General features: G+C 35.6%; 1 protein-coding gene across 2 annotated transcripts; it reads right to left on the reverse strand.

Moving 5' to 3' along the window:
- Positions 1–1,378: 1,378 nt before the first annotated feature.
- LOC136841449 (facilitated trehalose transporter Tret1-like) lies at positions 1,379–19,642 on the reverse strand. Of its 2 annotated transcripts, XR_010853953.1 has the most exons (10): positions 19,481–19,642; positions 16,818–16,991; positions 14,657–14,753; positions 11,856–12,443; positions 10,870–11,066; positions 8,205–8,355; positions 6,838–6,981; positions 5,624–5,727; positions 1,979–5,046; positions 1,379–1,876 (listed from the first exon to the last, which is right to left on the reverse strand). XR_010853953.1 is itself a non-coding variant. In XM_067108392.1 (9 exons), exons 2-9 carry the CDS (start codon positions 16,959–16,961, stop codon positions 4,870–4,872), a joined length of 1,602 nt encoding a protein of 533 aa, XP_066964493.1. In that variant the 5' UTR covers positions 16,962–16,991; positions 19,481–19,642; the 3' UTR covers positions 1,379–4,869. The 2 variants fall into 2 exon arrangements, 1 of the variants encoding a protein (XP_066964493.1); XM_067108392.1 differs by having other exon boundaries at positions 1,379–5,046.
- Between the last annotated feature and the right edge of the window lie 377 nt (positions 19,643–20,019).

Below are 20,019 nucleotides of genomic sequence, written 5' to 3' on the forward strand. Positions count from 1 at the left end.
TTGCTTCTCTTGTCCCTTTGAGGATGCCTGCCTTAACTTCATCCTTGGTGGGCTATGTTGCGGCAGCTCAGTTGGCTTTACTTGGACTTGACAGTGTGGTTGGCCAGTCCCAAGAGAGCTTTATGAATCAGCTCAGTTGTCTGGTTAAACTACTTAAAAATACTTGACAGTGTGGTGGTCCTGAGTTCAGGTTTTTCTGGCAAAAATAACCTTTCCATCCCCATAAGATCAAGCTGAGGGGTTTGGCAGAGCCCATAAGTCTATTTGTTGAGCCAAGAGCACCCATTCCCTGGTTTTTCTTGGTCCTAGCTTGGGTGGAGAGGGGATTATGCACTAATCAAATATATGTATGTTCAGTTTTTAGGACATGAGCTAACATTTTTTTAAACATTAAGCCCTGGTGCAGTGACCTGTCTCTTGCTTCTGCTGGTCTTGAGCAGTCTTTATAATTTTAAGAACCTGGAGAAGCTTGAAATTGTAAGGGGCTGAGGTGTTTTACCCTCCTCTTCCTTTATACCTTCTTCCTCATCTTTCCTGACACCAGAATGGCAGAAGCATAGGGAGGAAACCTGGAAGGCAGCCCTCTTGTTAGAAGCTGAGGTCTTTGTGACATCACTCTTCCGCTTAGAGTGATGGTGATTCATGCACCTCTTCCTGGGGACAGGTGATTGTAGGTGCAGTGAGTAGATTAGTTCACAAGATTGCTCATGACCTATCACTCTGTCTTCTCATGAGAGGAGGACCTACCCTGGCTCTTCCTCTACACTGTTCATACTGCCCTGCATGGGACAGGCAACTTGTCCACTTAGTTTGGCAAGTAGGCCAGCCTGGCTGATTCTGCTTCCTGCTCTATACCAGAAAATGAGGAGGCGACCACTTTTGGTCCCACTTGATGTTTTTAGATCATGACTTGGTATCTGCAGCTTGGTCTTGGTATTCATCACAGTCCTCAGGACAGATGCAAGGTTGGCCTGTCATGTCTCCTCACTCTGCGTCAGCTGAGGGGCCTTCTCAGTCAGAATCAAATGAGATGAAAGCTGGAGCAATGTACAGGTACAGAAGGTGGGCATGCATTGGAGAGATATAAAAATAATCATATCCAAAAGGTAAAAGGCAGAAGGTAGTGCACCTATAAGGATTGAAAGTTACTTTGCAAGGAACTTTAGAGTCATCTAAAATCCCCCATTGTGGGCACACTATACAAGGTACCCCATATGGAGTGTCTTGCAATACTTTACACATATAATATTACTAGGATTTGTATATAATGAAGTTCTGTGTCTTGCTCCCAAGCATCTTTTCACCAGTTTCACAACAGTCCAAACTCAATGACGAAGACAATTTACAGATGTAATTTGGCAAGTGATGAAAATAACAATAACAAGAGACACGAATTTAATATAATTAATACAATGTATAATATAAAATTCAGCTTCGTTTCATTATTTAAGACTCTGATAATATATATAATAATTTTTTCTAAAATATATCTTAATGTTTAAATTACATATAACAACCAACAATTTTTCACTTCAAAATCTGATGTGTAAAAGTACCAATTACAATAACAAAGATTAATTATTTTAATGATGCACTTAGCTTTCATAACACATGCAAAAAGAGAAAAAGGTGCAACATGAAACTGCAATACAATATAAAGAGGCACTAATAACTAATTTCCATCTGCTCTTCACTAACATAAAATTGTTTAACTGTGACACACACACTTTGTCTATTTAAAGCATATCACATGATATAAATGAACAAGAAGCAGTGCAAAACACATTCGATGAAATCACCTGCTGTTACTCGAAGTGACGATTAAATCTATGAATTTTATTTCTCTCAAAAAATGAGGAGTAAATATGAAAACCAACTAAAGAACTTGATTACATCAAACCTTAAAGTGAAAACACAGAACCAAGGAAGATGGCTATAATCAACCCAATATGTATTATACTGTACAGCAATACTGTACCTCCTGTTACAGCGTTTCCTTTTCTGGTGTCTTTTGCTTTAAAGGCAGTTTTATAAAATGCGTAAAAATACAGAAATCGTCTAAAATCAAAATAGTAAAAATCACTCAACACACATGCTAAGTCACTGGAAGGTAAGGTATTTATCTGTAAAGGGAATGCAAAAATGATATGTAACAACAATTGACATCCACCATGGTTGATTCTGACTTAAGCTTAGTGTTGTCCATTTCAATATTAGGTTGAAAATTGATGTATTAAAATGTTAACTTACTGTGGAATGTTGTGAAACAAAATAAATACACACAATATTTTTTGAAGGTTACGACTGTTGGAAGGAGGTAAGCTGAGGTATTCTAAACTTATTGATCTAATCACAGTTTTTTTACATTAACTTTTCTTATAATACCTGATCTATATTTAGATATGTATCTAATGACAATTTATGAAGAGGGTCTTGCAAGCTGTTACACATTAAATTTTTGTGGTTTTTCTCTACATTAGCATCAACTAAAGTTTCTAAATTTATTCATTATATTTCTTTATCAGTATACATTTCATGAAGTTGGATTTTTATATTCAGAGTGTTGGAAATTTAGCTTGCTCATATTCAGGTAGGCAAAATATTCTGTATATTGTGGTCCATAATTAAAGTCACATACAAACAGCACCATGCCTTCATAATACAACCTGCATACTGACCTTCCATCGTATAAATGGCGAGTTACTTCAGCGCTTGAATTATCTTTGGGGTTGGATGTAAGAGGGTTTTTATTTACTCTTCAGTGTTGTGACTACCAAAAATAGACAACTCGGCACTAATGACATTTCTAATAAGAATAAAATCCAACCCTGACTAAACCTGTCTACAACCTAAAAATCAACCGAATATATTTGCTCCACATCTAAAGAGAAGTGCAAAGAATATTCACAGAGAAATTTCCCATACTTTAAGAAATCGGAATGCAACTGGAATGCACAAGCATATTATGTGATGAAACTACTTCATGGAATGATGGGTAAAACTGGGAACAATATCACAATGCACAAACTGCCTTCCATACCAAGAAATCAGCAAGGTAAAGATTCAATAACAGATGACATGCAAGTATACTGCATGAATTAGAAAGTTATAGTTTTTCACAGAACTAAATGAATGAAACTTCCTGTCAATATGCATACTAATCTAAGCATGTTGCTGTATTTTGCATGAACCAGTAGCTGAAACATTCGTGTGCAGAAAACATACTATGACAGAAAATACCAGTCATACTGACAAATCAAATTTTTTATACAGTGCAGCACTGAGAATTTCTTAAACACGACAGCATTAACAAACTTGTGCAAAGGACTGCAAGCTGTCACCATAACTGATGTGAACAAAATAATACTTCAATAGCACAGACAAATTGCTTATTAAAAAAACAAACAAAATACCCACATCACACAGTGGTGTAAAGGATAACCCAGTCTCTAATTTGTTAAAACATTAATAAAAAGTAACAAGAGGATAAAAGGTCACTTTAAAAAAAAAAATAGCATTTTCTACTTTATGTGATTGTACCAGACCATTAAGCATGATTAATATTAGCATTATATAAACAGGTTTTTCGCTATCATTCTGAAGTACCTTTGTGTACAACGAGTAATTCAGATAAATTATCTGGGTAACTTTACCTTTAACAAAAAAAATGAATTATGTCAATTTATCAGGTATTAAATATACATAACAAATTTTGAAAGCAGAAAAATATGCTCTTGAATAGATATTATGGGAAGTAAAAACCATTTAATAAGCATCAAGGTAAAAGGCTACATAAAGATTGGAAGAAACTACGTAACTCCAAAATAAGGCTTAGAATTCCAGGCTAACTCAGACTGAAAACTCTTGTAAAAGAAGTCTAACCAGACCACTTGGTTAAAATGGTGTCTTTCAAAATAATCAGTGTTTCTGAATCTGATAAGGCTCATTATAAGGACATTTGAGGACGAGATGTATAAATAAATTATTTAACCAGACCACTGAGTTAACATTCTTAACCTCTTACAGGGCTGGCAAGAAGGGTTCATTCTTAATAACTGCATTAGGTTTTATTTAATATATGGCAGTTCCTTAAATGCGTAATAACTAAATAAACAAATAACATTAATAACTAAATAAACAGTTAAAGATTCTGACAAAAGAAAAAGGGCTTGACAAACCTTCACCTTGCTTAGCCATGCTGACTCGTCAAATTCTACGTGTGTGGAGGCATGTTTTAGGAGTGACCGGATATGAATTAGGTTAGAGCAACTGCTACTTACAACGAAGTTATAAGTTGGCTCTATGTAGCTGCTATCTACAGCCCCCCAACCCATGGTAATGCACTAGGAATCAGGGTGATGGATAGATGTTGAAGATGAAAGATTAAATTTATAAGATTTATATAAATTGGTATTGTGATGCTAAAGTATTCTGAATCTTTCCTTCCTCATTTAATGAAGATTTGGCAAAAACACCTGGAGTGATACTTTCTGAATGAAATACAATCTAATTATGAAGTGCATTTGGGCAAGTTTAAATTTACTAAAGCTCAAACCATAGTAAAACCGACTACATTACTACAACCACCTACAGTACTCTAAGATCTGATTCTGTCAAAAATAATGCAGTACTGTAGTATCACATATAAAGATGAAAAACTTATCTATTAAGCGAAATATTAGCATCAAAGATAACATTCTATGAGCTGGACTACAACAGAGTAAATGGCAGTATAGTGGTAACACAAACTATAAGTATATGATCACAAAAGAAATTTCAGTAAAATATCACATGCGTTGTATCGAAGAAGAATGGACCACTATAGGTAGAGTAAATTTAGAAGTATATTACCTAAACACAACCTTCATCCTAGAGTTCATTTCTTCTTCTTGAACTGGAACTGTTGGTTGTATGGCCACCAAAATGTGCACTTATCTCTTCCAGTGTTTTCCCCTTTGTTTCTGGGACAACACTGACACAGAAGATCAGATTGAGAACACAAATACCAGAGAAGACCCAGTAAATCCCATGGTCTCCTATTTCATTCTGTGAAAGGAAAAATGTTAAGGAGCGAGCTTCCTCAGGAGGACTTGAGAAAAAATGTAATTAGCATAAGAAATTTAATACCAAATGTTTATGTTCAATCAGTACAGTTGACTCCCCTGCAAATATCTAAAATCCGCGAATACTTGACATCCCACTAAAAAGACTAAAAATGCTTATACCTGAGTATTTGTATAGTTTTATCACAAAAAATGCACTTAGTCACGAAAATATGAAAATACAGTAATTAGTGGGCATTTCTTTATAAAAAATATTGTGAATAGGCGAATTTTCCGCGAATAATGTGTATATACGTTCCACAGAAAAATCCGCAAACAGGTGAAGCCGCGAATCCAGAACTCCGAATGGGCTGGGGTCCACTGTACTCCGTATGAAAAAGAAAATTGTGGAGCACCAGGTTTCCATAAAATATATACAGTACAGAATTTTGCCTACGTATCACATTAAACTTTAGCTGAAAGTAACCTTCATAGTCCACAAAGAATCCTTGAATAGTAATTTGATTTGATATGAAAAATAACAGATCTGTTACACATGAAAATAGAAAACATTCACTCACCTTCAGTGGCAAGAACATTACTGTTACTATAAATGATAAGGTCCAGTTACACAGCGTTGCTACGCTGGCTGCAACCTCTCTCACATTAGAGGCAAAAAGCTCACCTGGCAAGAAAAAATAAAATTATAATTTGATTGGCATAAAATTGAATGGTTAATATATTCATCAGTCATACTGTGCTGTACTTCAAGGATCTGATAAGCATCTGATATCACATAATGATTCAATGAAAATGTTTTAAAAGTCTTGTTAAAATATCTTTCTAATATCTTATCAAACCTAGTTCCTTCATTCGTATCTACGTCACTTTGCAGAAATCCCAAGAAAAACAGTTATCGTTTATTTTGCTGGTGATAAAAGGAACTACTCTACAATTTAAATTATTCCCAACTTTATGCCTACAACACACGAGTAATTTAACATAGTATCAAAAGATAGCGTACATTACAGTTGGTTACAAATTTCTCCTTCATTAAGACTGTTCTTATGAAATACATAATTTCTAGATATGTTCATCTACCGTTTACAGACTGTTTCATACTTGGTAAATTAATAATACAATATATTCTGAAAATAAATTTTAGTGGTATTTCCTGTTTTTCACTAGTAAAAAACATGTTAACATAATTATTATTTTCTGCAAACCATAGTCTGGATATTCTCAGTTTCAGCAAACCTAACAGATCTGCTTTTAATCTAGATGGCTGCTGATCAAACAATTATACTAGAGGGGGCCCTACTAAATCAAAGGCCTTCACCCACAAATGCAAATTTTAACTACAAATAAGAATTTGTAAATTAGCTTATGATATTCTGCCATTCTGCTTCTTTTTCTTATAATTTCTTTGAATCTCTACTTGTACCTTTTGGTTACAGTTCTAAAAATCAATTTTGTTTCTACGGCTTTTACTTTGTATTCAACTGCGGTTTTCTATGAACTTTTCAATTTCTTCCTCTTTTCCTTATGACACAATATTTATTTCTCCTGACTTTTTACTCATGGTCACTCTACTTCAGACATCTTATCCATTCTTTCTTCAAAGTTTATACATATCTACATTTTTCTCACTACAGCTGGTTCTCATAAATTTAAAATTAATATCTTTACAAATGCTTTTCTTCAATTTAATATTGTTCCCAATTCTCATTCACTTAAAACAGAGTATATAAAAATTACAATGAACAATCTACCATAACTACTTTTGTATGCTTACTCATCATAAGCCATGGAATGGGTCCATAACCATAAGAAAAGGAAAGAATGAAAGTTATAAGGGCCACAAGAGGTAACCATCCCAAGGTTCCGACGGCCCAGCTTTCATCCACCATCTTCTCATAAAAGAACACGCCCAAGACGACTGCAAATAGAGAAGTAACATGGTATTAGATGTATAAAGCTTCATTACAAAAACAAACTTACATATCCTGGTCAAACTCAAACTCAATCATATTTACGTAAAATAAATTTCTGAGTGGAAACTAAAATTACTTAACAAATATGATAACATTTTCATCATATATTTTACTCTTGTCCATGGTTTGACTTTTAATTTAAAAATGGAAAATATATTAACAATTCTACATGGATCTACATATTACCCATAAAATCTCTAGTATTCACAAAACTTCTTTAGTATTTTAAAGAAAGAATTATCAAGCTTCAATATTCAGTCAAAATTACAGCTGATGTGATAAGGGATGATTAATAATGTAATCAAACAGGATCTTGGGAAACAACTGGCTGAATACAGTCAACAGCAATGTAAATAACTTGGTATTGAAAGAAGATAAGAAAAGGGTGGTTTTGCAAATGACATGAATGCGACAGAAAGTAAGCTAAGTGGCAAGGTATACGTCCCTGAATAGGAATGGAATATAGAGAATTTACGCCAAATTGACAGTAAGAAGGTTTGAAAGGTGCAACAGGAGGAAAACCTCACAGTTGCACTGAAGCAATTATTAAAACTGAGGTACAGGAAAAGGAATGAAAGAGGTTGCAGCTAGGGGGCCAAAAGGATACTGCAAAGAACCTTGAGTAATGCCTACAGAGCATCACGTGACGTGCATTGATGACACTACCTCCCTACAGGGACCCTGAATAAGAAACCCACTGATGACTACTATTGGCTGCCAATGACCATTGACCTTGAATACATTTTAAATTTATCAGTCCCTGTGCTATTAGTTAGGTCTCCCTTTGCCCTAAAGCAATCATGCGTGTCACTGCCCTGAGAAACTGTTTGGTCTATCACTGCCCTAAACGGTGATTAGATCTGGTCACTGCTTTAAAAATCCACAGGGTTTGTCACCCCCTAAAAAAAGTTATGTCTATCGCTACCTTATAAAGTAGTTAGGTCTGTTACTAACTTAATAAGCATTATGTAGGGTGAGATAAAGTCTGTACTAATTACACAAATAAATACTTTTTCTTTTTTCAAGATTATGCTACAGTACTTTTCCATATTAAGGTGTGAGATAAGGTCAAAATTGCAGTATATAAAATATGTTACCAAATGCAGAGCAGTGATAGAGAATCATACACTATACAATTCCAAGTTATAAACCTACAGTATACACAAACCTAATGAAAGAGCCATGACAGACGATGACGCAACAAGCAACAGTTTGCGGCCAGCTTTGTCCATGACAACGACGGCAAATAAGGTGGCTGCTACTTGCACAACGCTGATTATGATGGAACAGTATGCAGCTTTCAAGGATGATCCAGCATCCTACAAAAATCAAAATACTTTGAGTAAATTTCACGGCACCTGTAAATTTAGAAAAGTTCGGTCTTTAATTAACTTTGAAGTAATTATATGAAGCTTCCAAAAGTTAGCCAAAGTACGAAATGTGATTATGTAAAGATCAACACAATAATGAGTATTTAGAGAAAGGGGGGAAACTTTTGGAAATTACGAGAAAAGTAAAACATTGAGTTTATGACAATTCAAAACATCAAAACTTAAAAAGCCTACGCATTCTGAAAGATCTAAAAACTTCATGGGAAATAAGAAGAAACAATTTTGTCACAAAGCACTGTGACTGAAAAAACTCCTTACTACTGAGGTTTTGCCATCTATAGCATCTCAAAAATGTTTCTTTCCAAAAAGGCAACATTTATAATTAGTACAAAAAATTATACTAGACATTCAACTAAATTTATGAAGGGAAAGATTAGAAATGACAACATCACAGTACAAGTACAAGGAATCCTTTAAAATCTGTCTTTTAAGGGATTGATGAAACAAAACTAGAATCTCTTTAAAATTTCCTTTGCTCACTAAATTTCTTCTTTCCATGCATTCCCTTCTACAGAAATTATGATACCATATGAAAATACTGCATACACAGGGTATCACCAAACTCAATATGAGTAAGCCAGACTTACAGACAAAGAATAAGATCATTTGCGCAATAAGGGTTCAAACGTATGCAATGGTATGATTTTTCGTGAATTTTTACAAAATTTTTCAATGTTGAGATTTTTTGGGATGTGATACTTTATGGTCAATAATATATATTTTCCACATAAAATTCCTTGAAATAACAAAGATATTGGTGTTTTTCTATGCCCACTCCCACTGCACAATCACTTGGGATGTGAATTTCAGTTGACTCTTAATAATAGTAAGAAAATGTATAAATAAACACTGTTCAATTGAGAAAATCTGTTATCATTTACCATCCTAATTCTTGTGATCACAAGGTGAAATTTATTCACATAATTCATAAAAAAATGACAATAACTAGAGTTTTTAAAACCCTTATTGTACAAGATATCTTTTGCCTATCAGCTTTGATCACAAGTCACTCAATGTTTTTTTCTAGTACTATTATACAAATGTAGATAAATTTATTGAGGGAATCTGGCATACAGAGGACTATAATCTGGAATGGTCTTCACTCATGAAACATTTGCCAAAACAAATTATACACTGAGCTGTTCAATAAGTGTTTGTGATGATGAAGCACTGATTTCTTCCCAGTGCTCTGAGTGTTAAGAGAAAATAGAGAAGACATTCAAAAAGACATGAGACACATACCAATACGACAAAAGGACACAAGATAAAAAACCTGCAAATTGTTCATTAAAAATAGTGACCCCCAACTAGGGATTAAGCTGAGAAGATGACCTTTAAACATAACCCTTCCAACCAAGAGACAACCCATGCATTCTGACATCATCCTGACACCCCATACACTAAAAACTATGCTCATTAACGACTTTTTAAGATTTTACAATCTTAGGTATGCCGCAAAGCTAAGGATATACAAAAATGAGAACAGAAGCGTTGAAAAAGCATTGCACTGTTATTAACTGAAAGTGTTATGCTGTTACAAGCATACATCTTTACTAATGGGAAAGCTGCTACCATCATCACCACTGCACGTTCCTCAACCATAACATCAGTTCGAAAAAACAGTCCGAGTATCTCAAAGCTGGCTGACTGAGTTTTACTGCCACCTCTTGTTAGTGCTTCGCTGATAGAAGAAAATCAATATGAATGAGTAGGAAAAACAAATAAGAAATAAGATAAAGAGGCAATTTTGTGGAAGGTAAATAATGCAGAGTATTAGAATAAAAAACTTTCTAAAGGTTAGAACATGAAGAACAAGACAGTAATAACTAAATAAATAAGGAATAGCAACTGAGTATATCCAAAACAAAAAGAAAAGAATACTATAGCATATTCTGATACCCTTGCTTTTGAATAATTTATACCTCAAAAGAAAGAGATCTGGTGCTGTATGGTTTTTGAGGTAATACTAAGAAAAAAAGAAAAGAAAACCAAGTCCAACCTTTACTTTAAGAGCAATTTAATTCGTATAAAGCTTCGTCATCCTCGTCATTACCTGGAAAGGACATTCCATAGGGAATTCTTTATATTTTGCATTCAATTTTCTGACTAAATTTTTCAGATTCTGGCCAGCATTCAGAAGAAATCAATTGTTCAGGCTGTACTATAGAGTAACAAAAATAAATGTGGATAATTTAAGTTATTTATCAAAGGATTATTCATCAAAAAATCATTAAAAGATCTTTCTTGGCTCAGAAGGAGTTCACAAGTTTCCCACTTTGGGGGTTTTGGGGACAACTAAAAATGCATACATGCTAGGGAGAACATCCCTGTACATACGATATATTTAAAAGCACGAATTACAGTACTACATCTTTAAAAACATACTGGCACATCCCCCTTAAATCTGTACACGCAGGAAATAACATCAAAGGCGCAACCTACCTGGAATATTATAGACAAATTGAAGAGAACAGGATTAATGCCTGAGAACTGCTGGAAGAACATGAGAGCGATGGATATAAGCAGAGGTTTCAAGTTGTACGGTTTTAACAGGTCTCGAAAAGATGCTTTGTTACGCTTTGCTTCTTCTATGGATTCTCGCATCATGTCCAGCTCAGTTTGGATGTTGTAGTTTGAACCTGAAAGTAGTGAGATAACTGTGTAAAGCAGAGAAATTTTTGATTGTTAGTTGATGTATATGAGATGGCATGCAATCATTCTAACTGAAATTACAAGGCATTATTATTATTATCATCAATGTCATTTTGACAAACAGAAAAATAAATAGACAACTCAATGCAGCTGAATTGGCTACCTATTTCAATGATACAGAACTGGGAGGGCCTCCTGCCTATTATATTATTTAACCAGTAGCAGTAGTAGTAGTAGTAGTAGTACAAAATACTCACCAGCATGAGTCTTGAAATGGAGAAACAAATCCACAGTTATGTATGGATACAAATATATTTAGAAATAAATCTCAACAGAAGGCTTTCGGGAATCTGTTTGATTCCCCTTTTCAATCGAACAGATTCCCAAAAGCTCTGTATAGATTTATTTCTAAATATACTTGTACCCATACATAACTGTGGATTTGTTTCTCCATTATTAATATTATTATTATTATTATTATTATTATTGTTAATTCAAAATCCACAGTAATTTTGCTTAAAGGTTACAAGCAGAGACTTTGAACACCCTTATGGAATTCCTCATCAGTGTTCTAAATATTGATGAAGAACACTGTACAGGTATTAGAAAGTCTTTGCCTGTAAACTTTGACCAATATACAATGTATCCAAATTACTCTGGTTTTTTAACAGACAACAATTTATACACAACTCTGGGACTCTTGTTAAGCATTATTATTATTATCACCAATACTCTGCGAATAAAATGAACGACAGTGGATGTTACCCACAACTTACCTCTAAAGTACTGTAACGATGCGGCTGCTTTATCTTCTTCGCCTTTTGTTAAAAGGTATACGGGCGATTCTTTCACAAAGAACAACAAAATGAAGTAGAGGGCCGGAGGAACAGCACACACCCCAGCCAGGACTTTCCACGAGCCAACAAAAGCGCCAATCCCCATGGCGTAGAGTACCCCAAGAGTAACCATCAGTTGGAAACTTGATCCCAGAATCCCTCTTATGCTGGCAGAGGCATATTCGCCGATGTACGTCGTGATGACCATTGAGGAAATCCCGCTACAAAAACCAGTGACGATACGTCCGACCATCAACATGGCGAAGTTTTTAGCAAAGGCGATGATGAGCCATCCAGACACAAAAGGTACGCTTGATGCTACCATGGTCCCTTTCCTCCCGATGGTGGTGAGGCCGATGCCGCACACTGGGCCCCCAAATATCGCCCCGATTGCCATCGATGATCCAAACCAATTATTCTGTTCGTCGGTGAGAGATGGTCTGCCGTCTGTCGAGTTGGCCATCAACAGAGGTCCAGCAGGGGATGCGTACCCAATGACGCAGCCCATGCTGAAAGCTCCTATCGTTACTGTAAATTAAAAATGTTATTAGCAGGAGGATATGATTCATTTTATTTCTAAAAAAGTGAAAAATGAAACTGTTGTATTTTCTAGGCATCTTTGTTGCTAAATTAATGATGATTAAATTCTTTAAATAAACCGAATATACTTGTACCGTACTGTATAAACTGGTATCTTTAAATATAAGTACAAGAGGTTGTTACCAAGTCTCCAACTTCCTAATCAAATAGTTTCTGTGAGAAAAAGGCTAGATCTTACCAAACGGACATTCTCTTGAATATGAGAGACCCTTTTAAATACAATAAGCAACAAAAGCATTTACAGGAGTACAGGAATGTAGTTCTATGAATTTCCTTGATTAGATGATTAAATAAGCCAATTTTACTTTCAACATGGAAACACCATTTCATTATATAAATTTTGAAACACTTTCAATATTAGCAAGAAAATTAAAAACTAGCTTTTAGCACCTAAATGAAACTGAAAATTTAGCCATAACTTTATACTTATTCTGCTATATTTACTAATCTCAACAATACTGCAAGTAAATAATAAGTGTTCTTTAACTTGTAAATAATTGTGAGAAGTAAAATTTTGGAATACTGTAGCAGTCTTTTTTTTTTTTTTTTTTACTTTTGGTGGTCTGAGGAGCATTAGTTAAGCATTCCACAAGATAAGATATGTGCCATCAAACCTAACTAATCCCAAGACTATAATACACCTTTGTGATAATGGGTGATCAAAAAACCTTCAACAAAGGTTCTGACAACAAGAAACATGCATACTCTCCCTGAGGACGTCGTGCAATTGGAACTTCAAAAGTTCAAGCGAAGATGCAATGCATTACTACCCTAATGCTATTTTCCTTGCATTTTAATACATTATTTATTAATTTATTTTTCTTTTTGATAAATAAGATCTTTTTTCTGTATTTTCCTTTGCCTTCTCGTACTTCCTAATGAGCATCATATTCTTTGGAAGCTTGAATTTTAAGTCAATGGCCCCTGTGGACTTTTTTCATATGAACAGGGTTCATCTTCTGAATAATAATAATAATAATAATAATAAATAATAATAATAATAATAATAATAATAATAATAATAATAATAATAATAATACTCCAAATTTCATTGGTCAATATGTCACACTGGTAAAGCTATTCTTTAAACTTTTTTTTTTTACGTTAAAGACAGTTACTGAGCAACAATAAATTATAAGTGTTACCCTGCTAACAATTTCCTTCCAATGTTCCCTACAGTTTGGGAATCAGAGTGAATTAGTGAAAAAACTAAAAGTCATTTGCAAGTTCAAACTACACAGAACATTGGAACCACAATGAGTACTGTATCTGTCATGTCATAAAATAAAAAAAAACTAAAACCATACATGAAAACCTTGCACTCCTGCAAAAGTGGTACTTTAAAAAAGTTATACAGTACTTTTAAAACCAAGTCTTTTGCTGCACTTAAAAAATTTCCATTTATTTTAAAAAAATCTGAAAAATATTTCCCTAAAATCAGCAAACAGTGCAAAGCCAGGCTGGAAATTTCAAACATGCAAAACATAAACATAACAGGTTTTTGTAAAGTTAAGTTTCATATGAAATAATACTAACTGACAAGATATTCTTTTGGATACATCTACATTTAACAGCAATAGCAATTTTCAATGCTTTATTTTTTGTAACTATGAAACTTAAGAGACAATTTCCTTGGAATGAATATTTGGAGAATGCAAAATGAGAGGAACAGAATAGAATACTATAGAATTTAGGCCAAAAGCCAAGCCCTGGGACCTACGAGGTCATTCAGCTCTGAAATGGGAACCGACAGTAAAATGGTTTGAAAGGTGTAAAGGAGGAAAATCTCGCAGTGACACTATGAATCAACTGTTAGGAGAGGGTGGAAAGTAAGATGGAAGAAAGAGAATATGAACAGAGGTACGGTAAAAGGAATGAAAGGGGTTGCAGCTAGGGGCCAAAGGGAAGCTGCAAAGAACCTTAAGTAATGCCTACAGTGCACCGCATGAGGTGAGCTGACAGCCCTACACACCTACGGGAGCAAAATGAGAAGAATGACCACTATTAATCAGGAAGCTGAACAGTCAACTATTTCTTGCCAAAGGAATATCTACTACTGTTGGTGACTACATTAAGTGCAAAACAATTCTAAGCGTAATTAAATACAGCACCTTCTCACTACAAATAAATAAAATAATCACCAATTGCAGCTGTGAGGTACTGAGGAAGCAGGGAAGGCTTAGGTCCTATTAGCCTTATGGTTTCACTGTCGTCCATCATTAGATTCTCTTGGCTCACCTACAAAAAAAAAAAAAATATACCTTAGTTTTACCAGACCACTGAGCTGATTAACAGCTCTCCTAGGGCTATTGAAGGATTAGACTTATTTAAAGTGGCTAAGAACCAATTGGTTACTCAGCAACGGGACCTACAGCTTATTGTGGAATCCGAACCACATTATAGCGAGAAATCCAAAGATATATAAATGCATAATGATACTGTACTAGATATGATGATAAAAAAAATTATGACAGTTTTCTACAACTCTTGCATATTTATACCTGGCAACAGCAAAATGTCAAAGTGATGGGCGGTGTAATTTTGTCCAAAAAATGTTGTCAAGATATCAATCATTTGTTTTATATCAGGTTTTGTCGTTATGCACTACATTATTGTAATACATTTGAATGTAATATTTACTATATATTTCCATAGACAGAAAACAAACATTTTAAAGCACAGTTTCCACTTAACACTGAAATGGACAATACCAACCTCAAGTCAGAATAAGGACATCAGTTATTTTTACCCCACAACTTCTGCATTCGTCTTACAGATGCACTGTTTATATTTATGAAAACTAGATTCTTTTTTATGTAAAATACTTCTATTCAAATTACTTTATACCATCCGTATGCATATCATTCGTAGTTAAGCAAGAAATGCAGCACAATAAACTGAAAATTCAGTCTTAAAGAAAAAAAACTAAATGCTTGTGTGGATATGCAGTCTGAGTATACAAAGCAGTAGTTTCTTTGTACATTAATGGTGGGTATCCAAACAGAACAACCATTCTGTTCTTCACTTGCAGTACATTATCCAATAAAATGCATTTACGACTAACAATATTTTCAACTTATGACAGGTTTCAGAACGTAATCCCTTCTAACTCCGGGAGATTCTGTGGTATAACTGGTACTGTTATAGGGACATGAAACATGACATGATAATGTAGCTTTTACAATGAGAAATACTGTAATACCAAAAGGCAAATTACACAAGTTCCATCTGCAGATGAGATAATGATAAAGGGGTTACGGTGATGACTTGGACATATCCATCGTAACACCCAGGGGAAAATAGTAAGTGACAATGCTAACTGGGCGGCTGATAGACACCACAAGAGTTGGAAGACCCACACTGCCGTACTTGGCTTAGAGCTGTAAGATGGGAGGATGGAAATGAGTGGAGATTTGTAGAAGTGAAAGCACATGATAGTCACTAAATATTATCTCTTGTGCAATAACCTCTGCTAGTTCTGAAAAGCAGTCTAAAGACCGATGTATAAAATTAAATGTAATCACTGCATCCAGCATAAGATTTATGGAGAACTTGAAATTCACATACTTTTACAGTTATTTCTGTTTTTCCTAGGTATAAAAATCAAAGGCATTATGTGGGAGTATTCCTTAGCTCAAGCTGGAACTGACGTTGAAACTTCGTAAAAAAGTAGTTAACTGGTGGTTGGAGCACGGAGGTAAACCTGTAATTGCCTGCCGTCACCAAGCACTTTTATTATACCTCCCGTCGAATGGGGCCGTCATGTTCTGCTCCTTACTGCGAAGCTGAAACTTGATTTACTTTTTCTGTGTGTATGGAAGCACCTAGGAAGAACAAATAGGAAAGGTGTGAAGAATGTGAGCAAGTGCACAGGTATTTCTTATTCTCTGTATCTGTGGATCCCAACTGTTAAGTCCTATCCCTAGCAAAAGGAACAGCATCAGGGGATCTATATACAGAGATGACAAGAAATGCCCACACACTTACTCACACATTTGCTGTTCATTCTTCTTAGATTCATCTGTGAATCATACTAAAAATGACCATACATACAGAAAAGAAAAACAAGTTTTAACCTAGCAGCCAGCAGGAGTGCAGCAATATAGCAATAATGGCAGCTGAAGAAACTGCTTAGTGATAGCTAACGAGGGAAGGTTCCCCCCCTTAACTGACCACCTACCACCATCTGACTGCCTTGCTATCAAGTTTTAGTGACCATTTCCAGCTCGTACTGAGGAATACTCCGACACAGAAGGCAACAGTTTGTATTCCTATAAGAACAAATGACAGTACATAACAGACCCCTGACAGATAACCGCCTGACGATATAAGTGGCTGGTGCTCCTCGTTTCCTGGTGCCCTGCGTTCCTCTTCTTCTTCTTCCTCGACTACTGCCTCCTCCTTTTCCCATGGGCTCCACTCACCCTCATCCTCATTGTCTGCCATACTGCTATCTTATCATGTTACCTCACAACCCTGGAATGCAATGAGAGGCTTATTAAATCATCATTATTGAAACTCATAACAATGGAGGCAGTGGTTAGGCTTGACGACTATCAGTAATCACAATGTTTATCAGTTATTGTAAAATCCGTAATGTAAGCATGACATTGAGTGGAATGTTTGCATCACTGCTGGCACTACACAACAGATAACGTAGGAGATTATGTATGAGTCTAATTTTGTAACGTGGTGGCTTTTTATTCACATCACAGTATATTGCAGAGCTTACTTAGCACAGTACTACTATACTACAGTAAACCCCCCGTATTTGCGGGGGATGCATACCCCCCCCCGTGAATAGCTAAAACCCGCAAATACTTAAAACCCTCTGAAAACACTGAGAACTGCCTATTTTGAGAGTTCAAACGCGAAAAAAACCCCTCTAAAACTGCTTATACCTCAGTATTTAAAGTTTTATCACAAAAAGTGCATTAACTCATAAAAATATGAAAATATAGTAATTAGTGAATATTTCTCAGTGAAAAATACTGCTAATGGGCGAATTTTCCACGAATAATATGTATATACGTTCCACAGAGAAATCCGCGAATAGGTGAGTCCGCGAATCATGAGACCGCAAATACAGGGGGGGGGTTACTGTATATCTCTTTTAACGAAGTCTTTAAAGTGATTTGTGTATTTCCTAGGTATACGAACCAGAGCCTTTCATTTATGAGTATTTATCAGCATGGACTTTGGGGTAAAACTGAAGACTACCGCAGCGCTTCTCTCATTCAGTAACTATATACCAGTTTACAAGCACTGTTTGTGCCGTGTTTAGTACCAGCGCCTCGGGGATGAATGTAAAAACACAACCAGAAGACAGTAAATATCATAAACACAAAGAAAAGATGACAAATAATATAAAAACAAACAAAAGACATAAACATAAAAAAAAAATAAGTGATAGTCCTAGGCAGCAAATATTCCAGTCGGTAATTGGCAGGAACCAGGCCGCGGTAGTTGTCTTCAGTTTTACCATACGTTCTACAAAGTATACAGTACATAAAGGTGATGATATGAGTTCCTGTAGAAACAATGACATAGGCCTATGAATAGGCTTAATTAGGGTATGGGCTACTAGCACGATAATACCAAGAAGAACAAGTGAGCTTAGCTCACTCTAGACCTTTCATTAAGGTCTGTACATTGATAAATTACAGAGACTCCTGGACAGATGTACAAAAGAAATAAGACAATAGGCCGGTAATTCTAAGTATTAACTCCGCGCCTGTTTTTACCTTGGAAACTGGTTTTTGTCTACACTTTTAGGGCTTCTGATACTGGCGGTGCATTTGCTTGTTGTCGGCCAAATGGAGTGTCCCTTCGCAGTGTTTAGTACTGGCCTGGGGGGTTGGGCGGTACCCATACGTTAACAAGTTATTACACTTTCCGGACGGGATATGAACCATTCCAAACAGACGTATATACCCGTGCTCTGTCTTGTGGTAGAACTATATAGCAGCTCCGCGGCGGCGACTGCCTTCTAACTTAACTTTTTCTACAGTTTTTTGGTTGCTAATTATGAATTTACCTTTAATTTTTTGGCGCTCGAGTGTAATTAACCTGTAATTAACCCACAAGTCCATCCAACAAAGAGGGGTTTCCATGCGATCTTCACAGAATGCATATATATATATCGTCTGTTCTGAACGGTTCATACCCGTCCGGCAAGTGCAATAACTTGTTAGCATTATGGGTACCCGGCACCCCGGGCCAGTACTAAACAAGCGGCAGGACATTTCCATTTGGCCGACAACAAACAGGTGCACCGCCAGTATCAGAACCCCTAAAGTGTAGAACAAACCAGTTGAAAAGGTAAAAACAGGCACGGAGCTAATAAATAGAATTACCTGTCTCATGAAGATCGCGTACGGAAACCCCCTGTCGGATGGACTTCTGGGGTCAATTACAGGTTAATTACATTCGTGCGACAAAAACTGAAGGTAAATCCATAACTAGCGACCAAAAACTGTCAAAAAAATAGAGTTAGAAGGAAATCGCCGCCGAGGTAGCTACTTAGACCTACCCTTTCATTAAGGCCTATACGTTGATAAATAACAAGTCTGGAATTATTAAGGCTTAAAAGTTGATAAATACCAAGTCTGGAATAATTAAGGCCTAAACGTTGATAAATACCAAGTCTGGACCGATGTACGAAACAACATGACAATAGGCCTAAGCTCGGCACCTTTAGACATCTCTGGCTCAACAACTTACCAAGCGACACTTGACTTAGGCCTATCAACAACGAAGTAACATCTTTAGGTCAATAATACAATTTAAATGCCAAAATAGACTGAAAATAGACTCACTATCTGGCAGTAATATCGTAGGCCTAAGTTAATTCTATGAAAAATAGGCCTAGGCGTATCATACACTAGGCCTACCTTAACATAAATCTCCCCGATTTCAACGAAATTCAGCTTAAATGAATTAAAAAAGTGTTTGACACATTTTACCTGTAAGTTGTCGCAGCAGGCGCGTTCCTCAAAAAAAAAACAAGTGTTTGATATACGATACGTGGCGTTGCCCGTCTCTTTGACAACCAGCTGAGTTCGACAACATTGCAAGAGGCATTTGGCGACGGTCGTGCCTTTGTAACGGCTCCTCTTGTGTTTAATCTTGAATAGAATAGTTTGTTATTATTGTTATTGTTATTATTATTTATTATTATTATTATTATTACACAGGCAGATCAGTTATTCGTGGATAACAGGGTTTTTGGTTGCGGGTTCTGTGATTAAAAGTTCCAAAAGGAACTTCCTCCTTTTGTCCTTTTATCTTGAACCATTTTTTTTTTATCAAAGCTTGAATTTACAGTCAGTGGTCCCCGTAGGCCTGTTCAGTATGGAGGGATTTCGTTTATTTAATAATAATAATAATAATAATAATAATAATAATAATAATAATAATAATAATATAATAATGATAATAATAACGTTAGTTCCTTGTTAGTCTGGACTAGGAATGGCTTTGTGTTGTCAACACTTGTCATACA

The sequence above is a fragment of the Macrobrachium rosenbergii genome, chromosome 9, assembly GCF_040412425.1.
Source record: "Macrobrachium rosenbergii isolate ZJJX-2024 chromosome 9, ASM4041242v1, whole genome shotgun sequence".
NCBI classification, from domain to species: Eukaryota; Metazoa; Arthropoda; class Malacostraca; order Decapoda; family Palaemonidae; genus Macrobrachium; species Macrobrachium rosenbergii.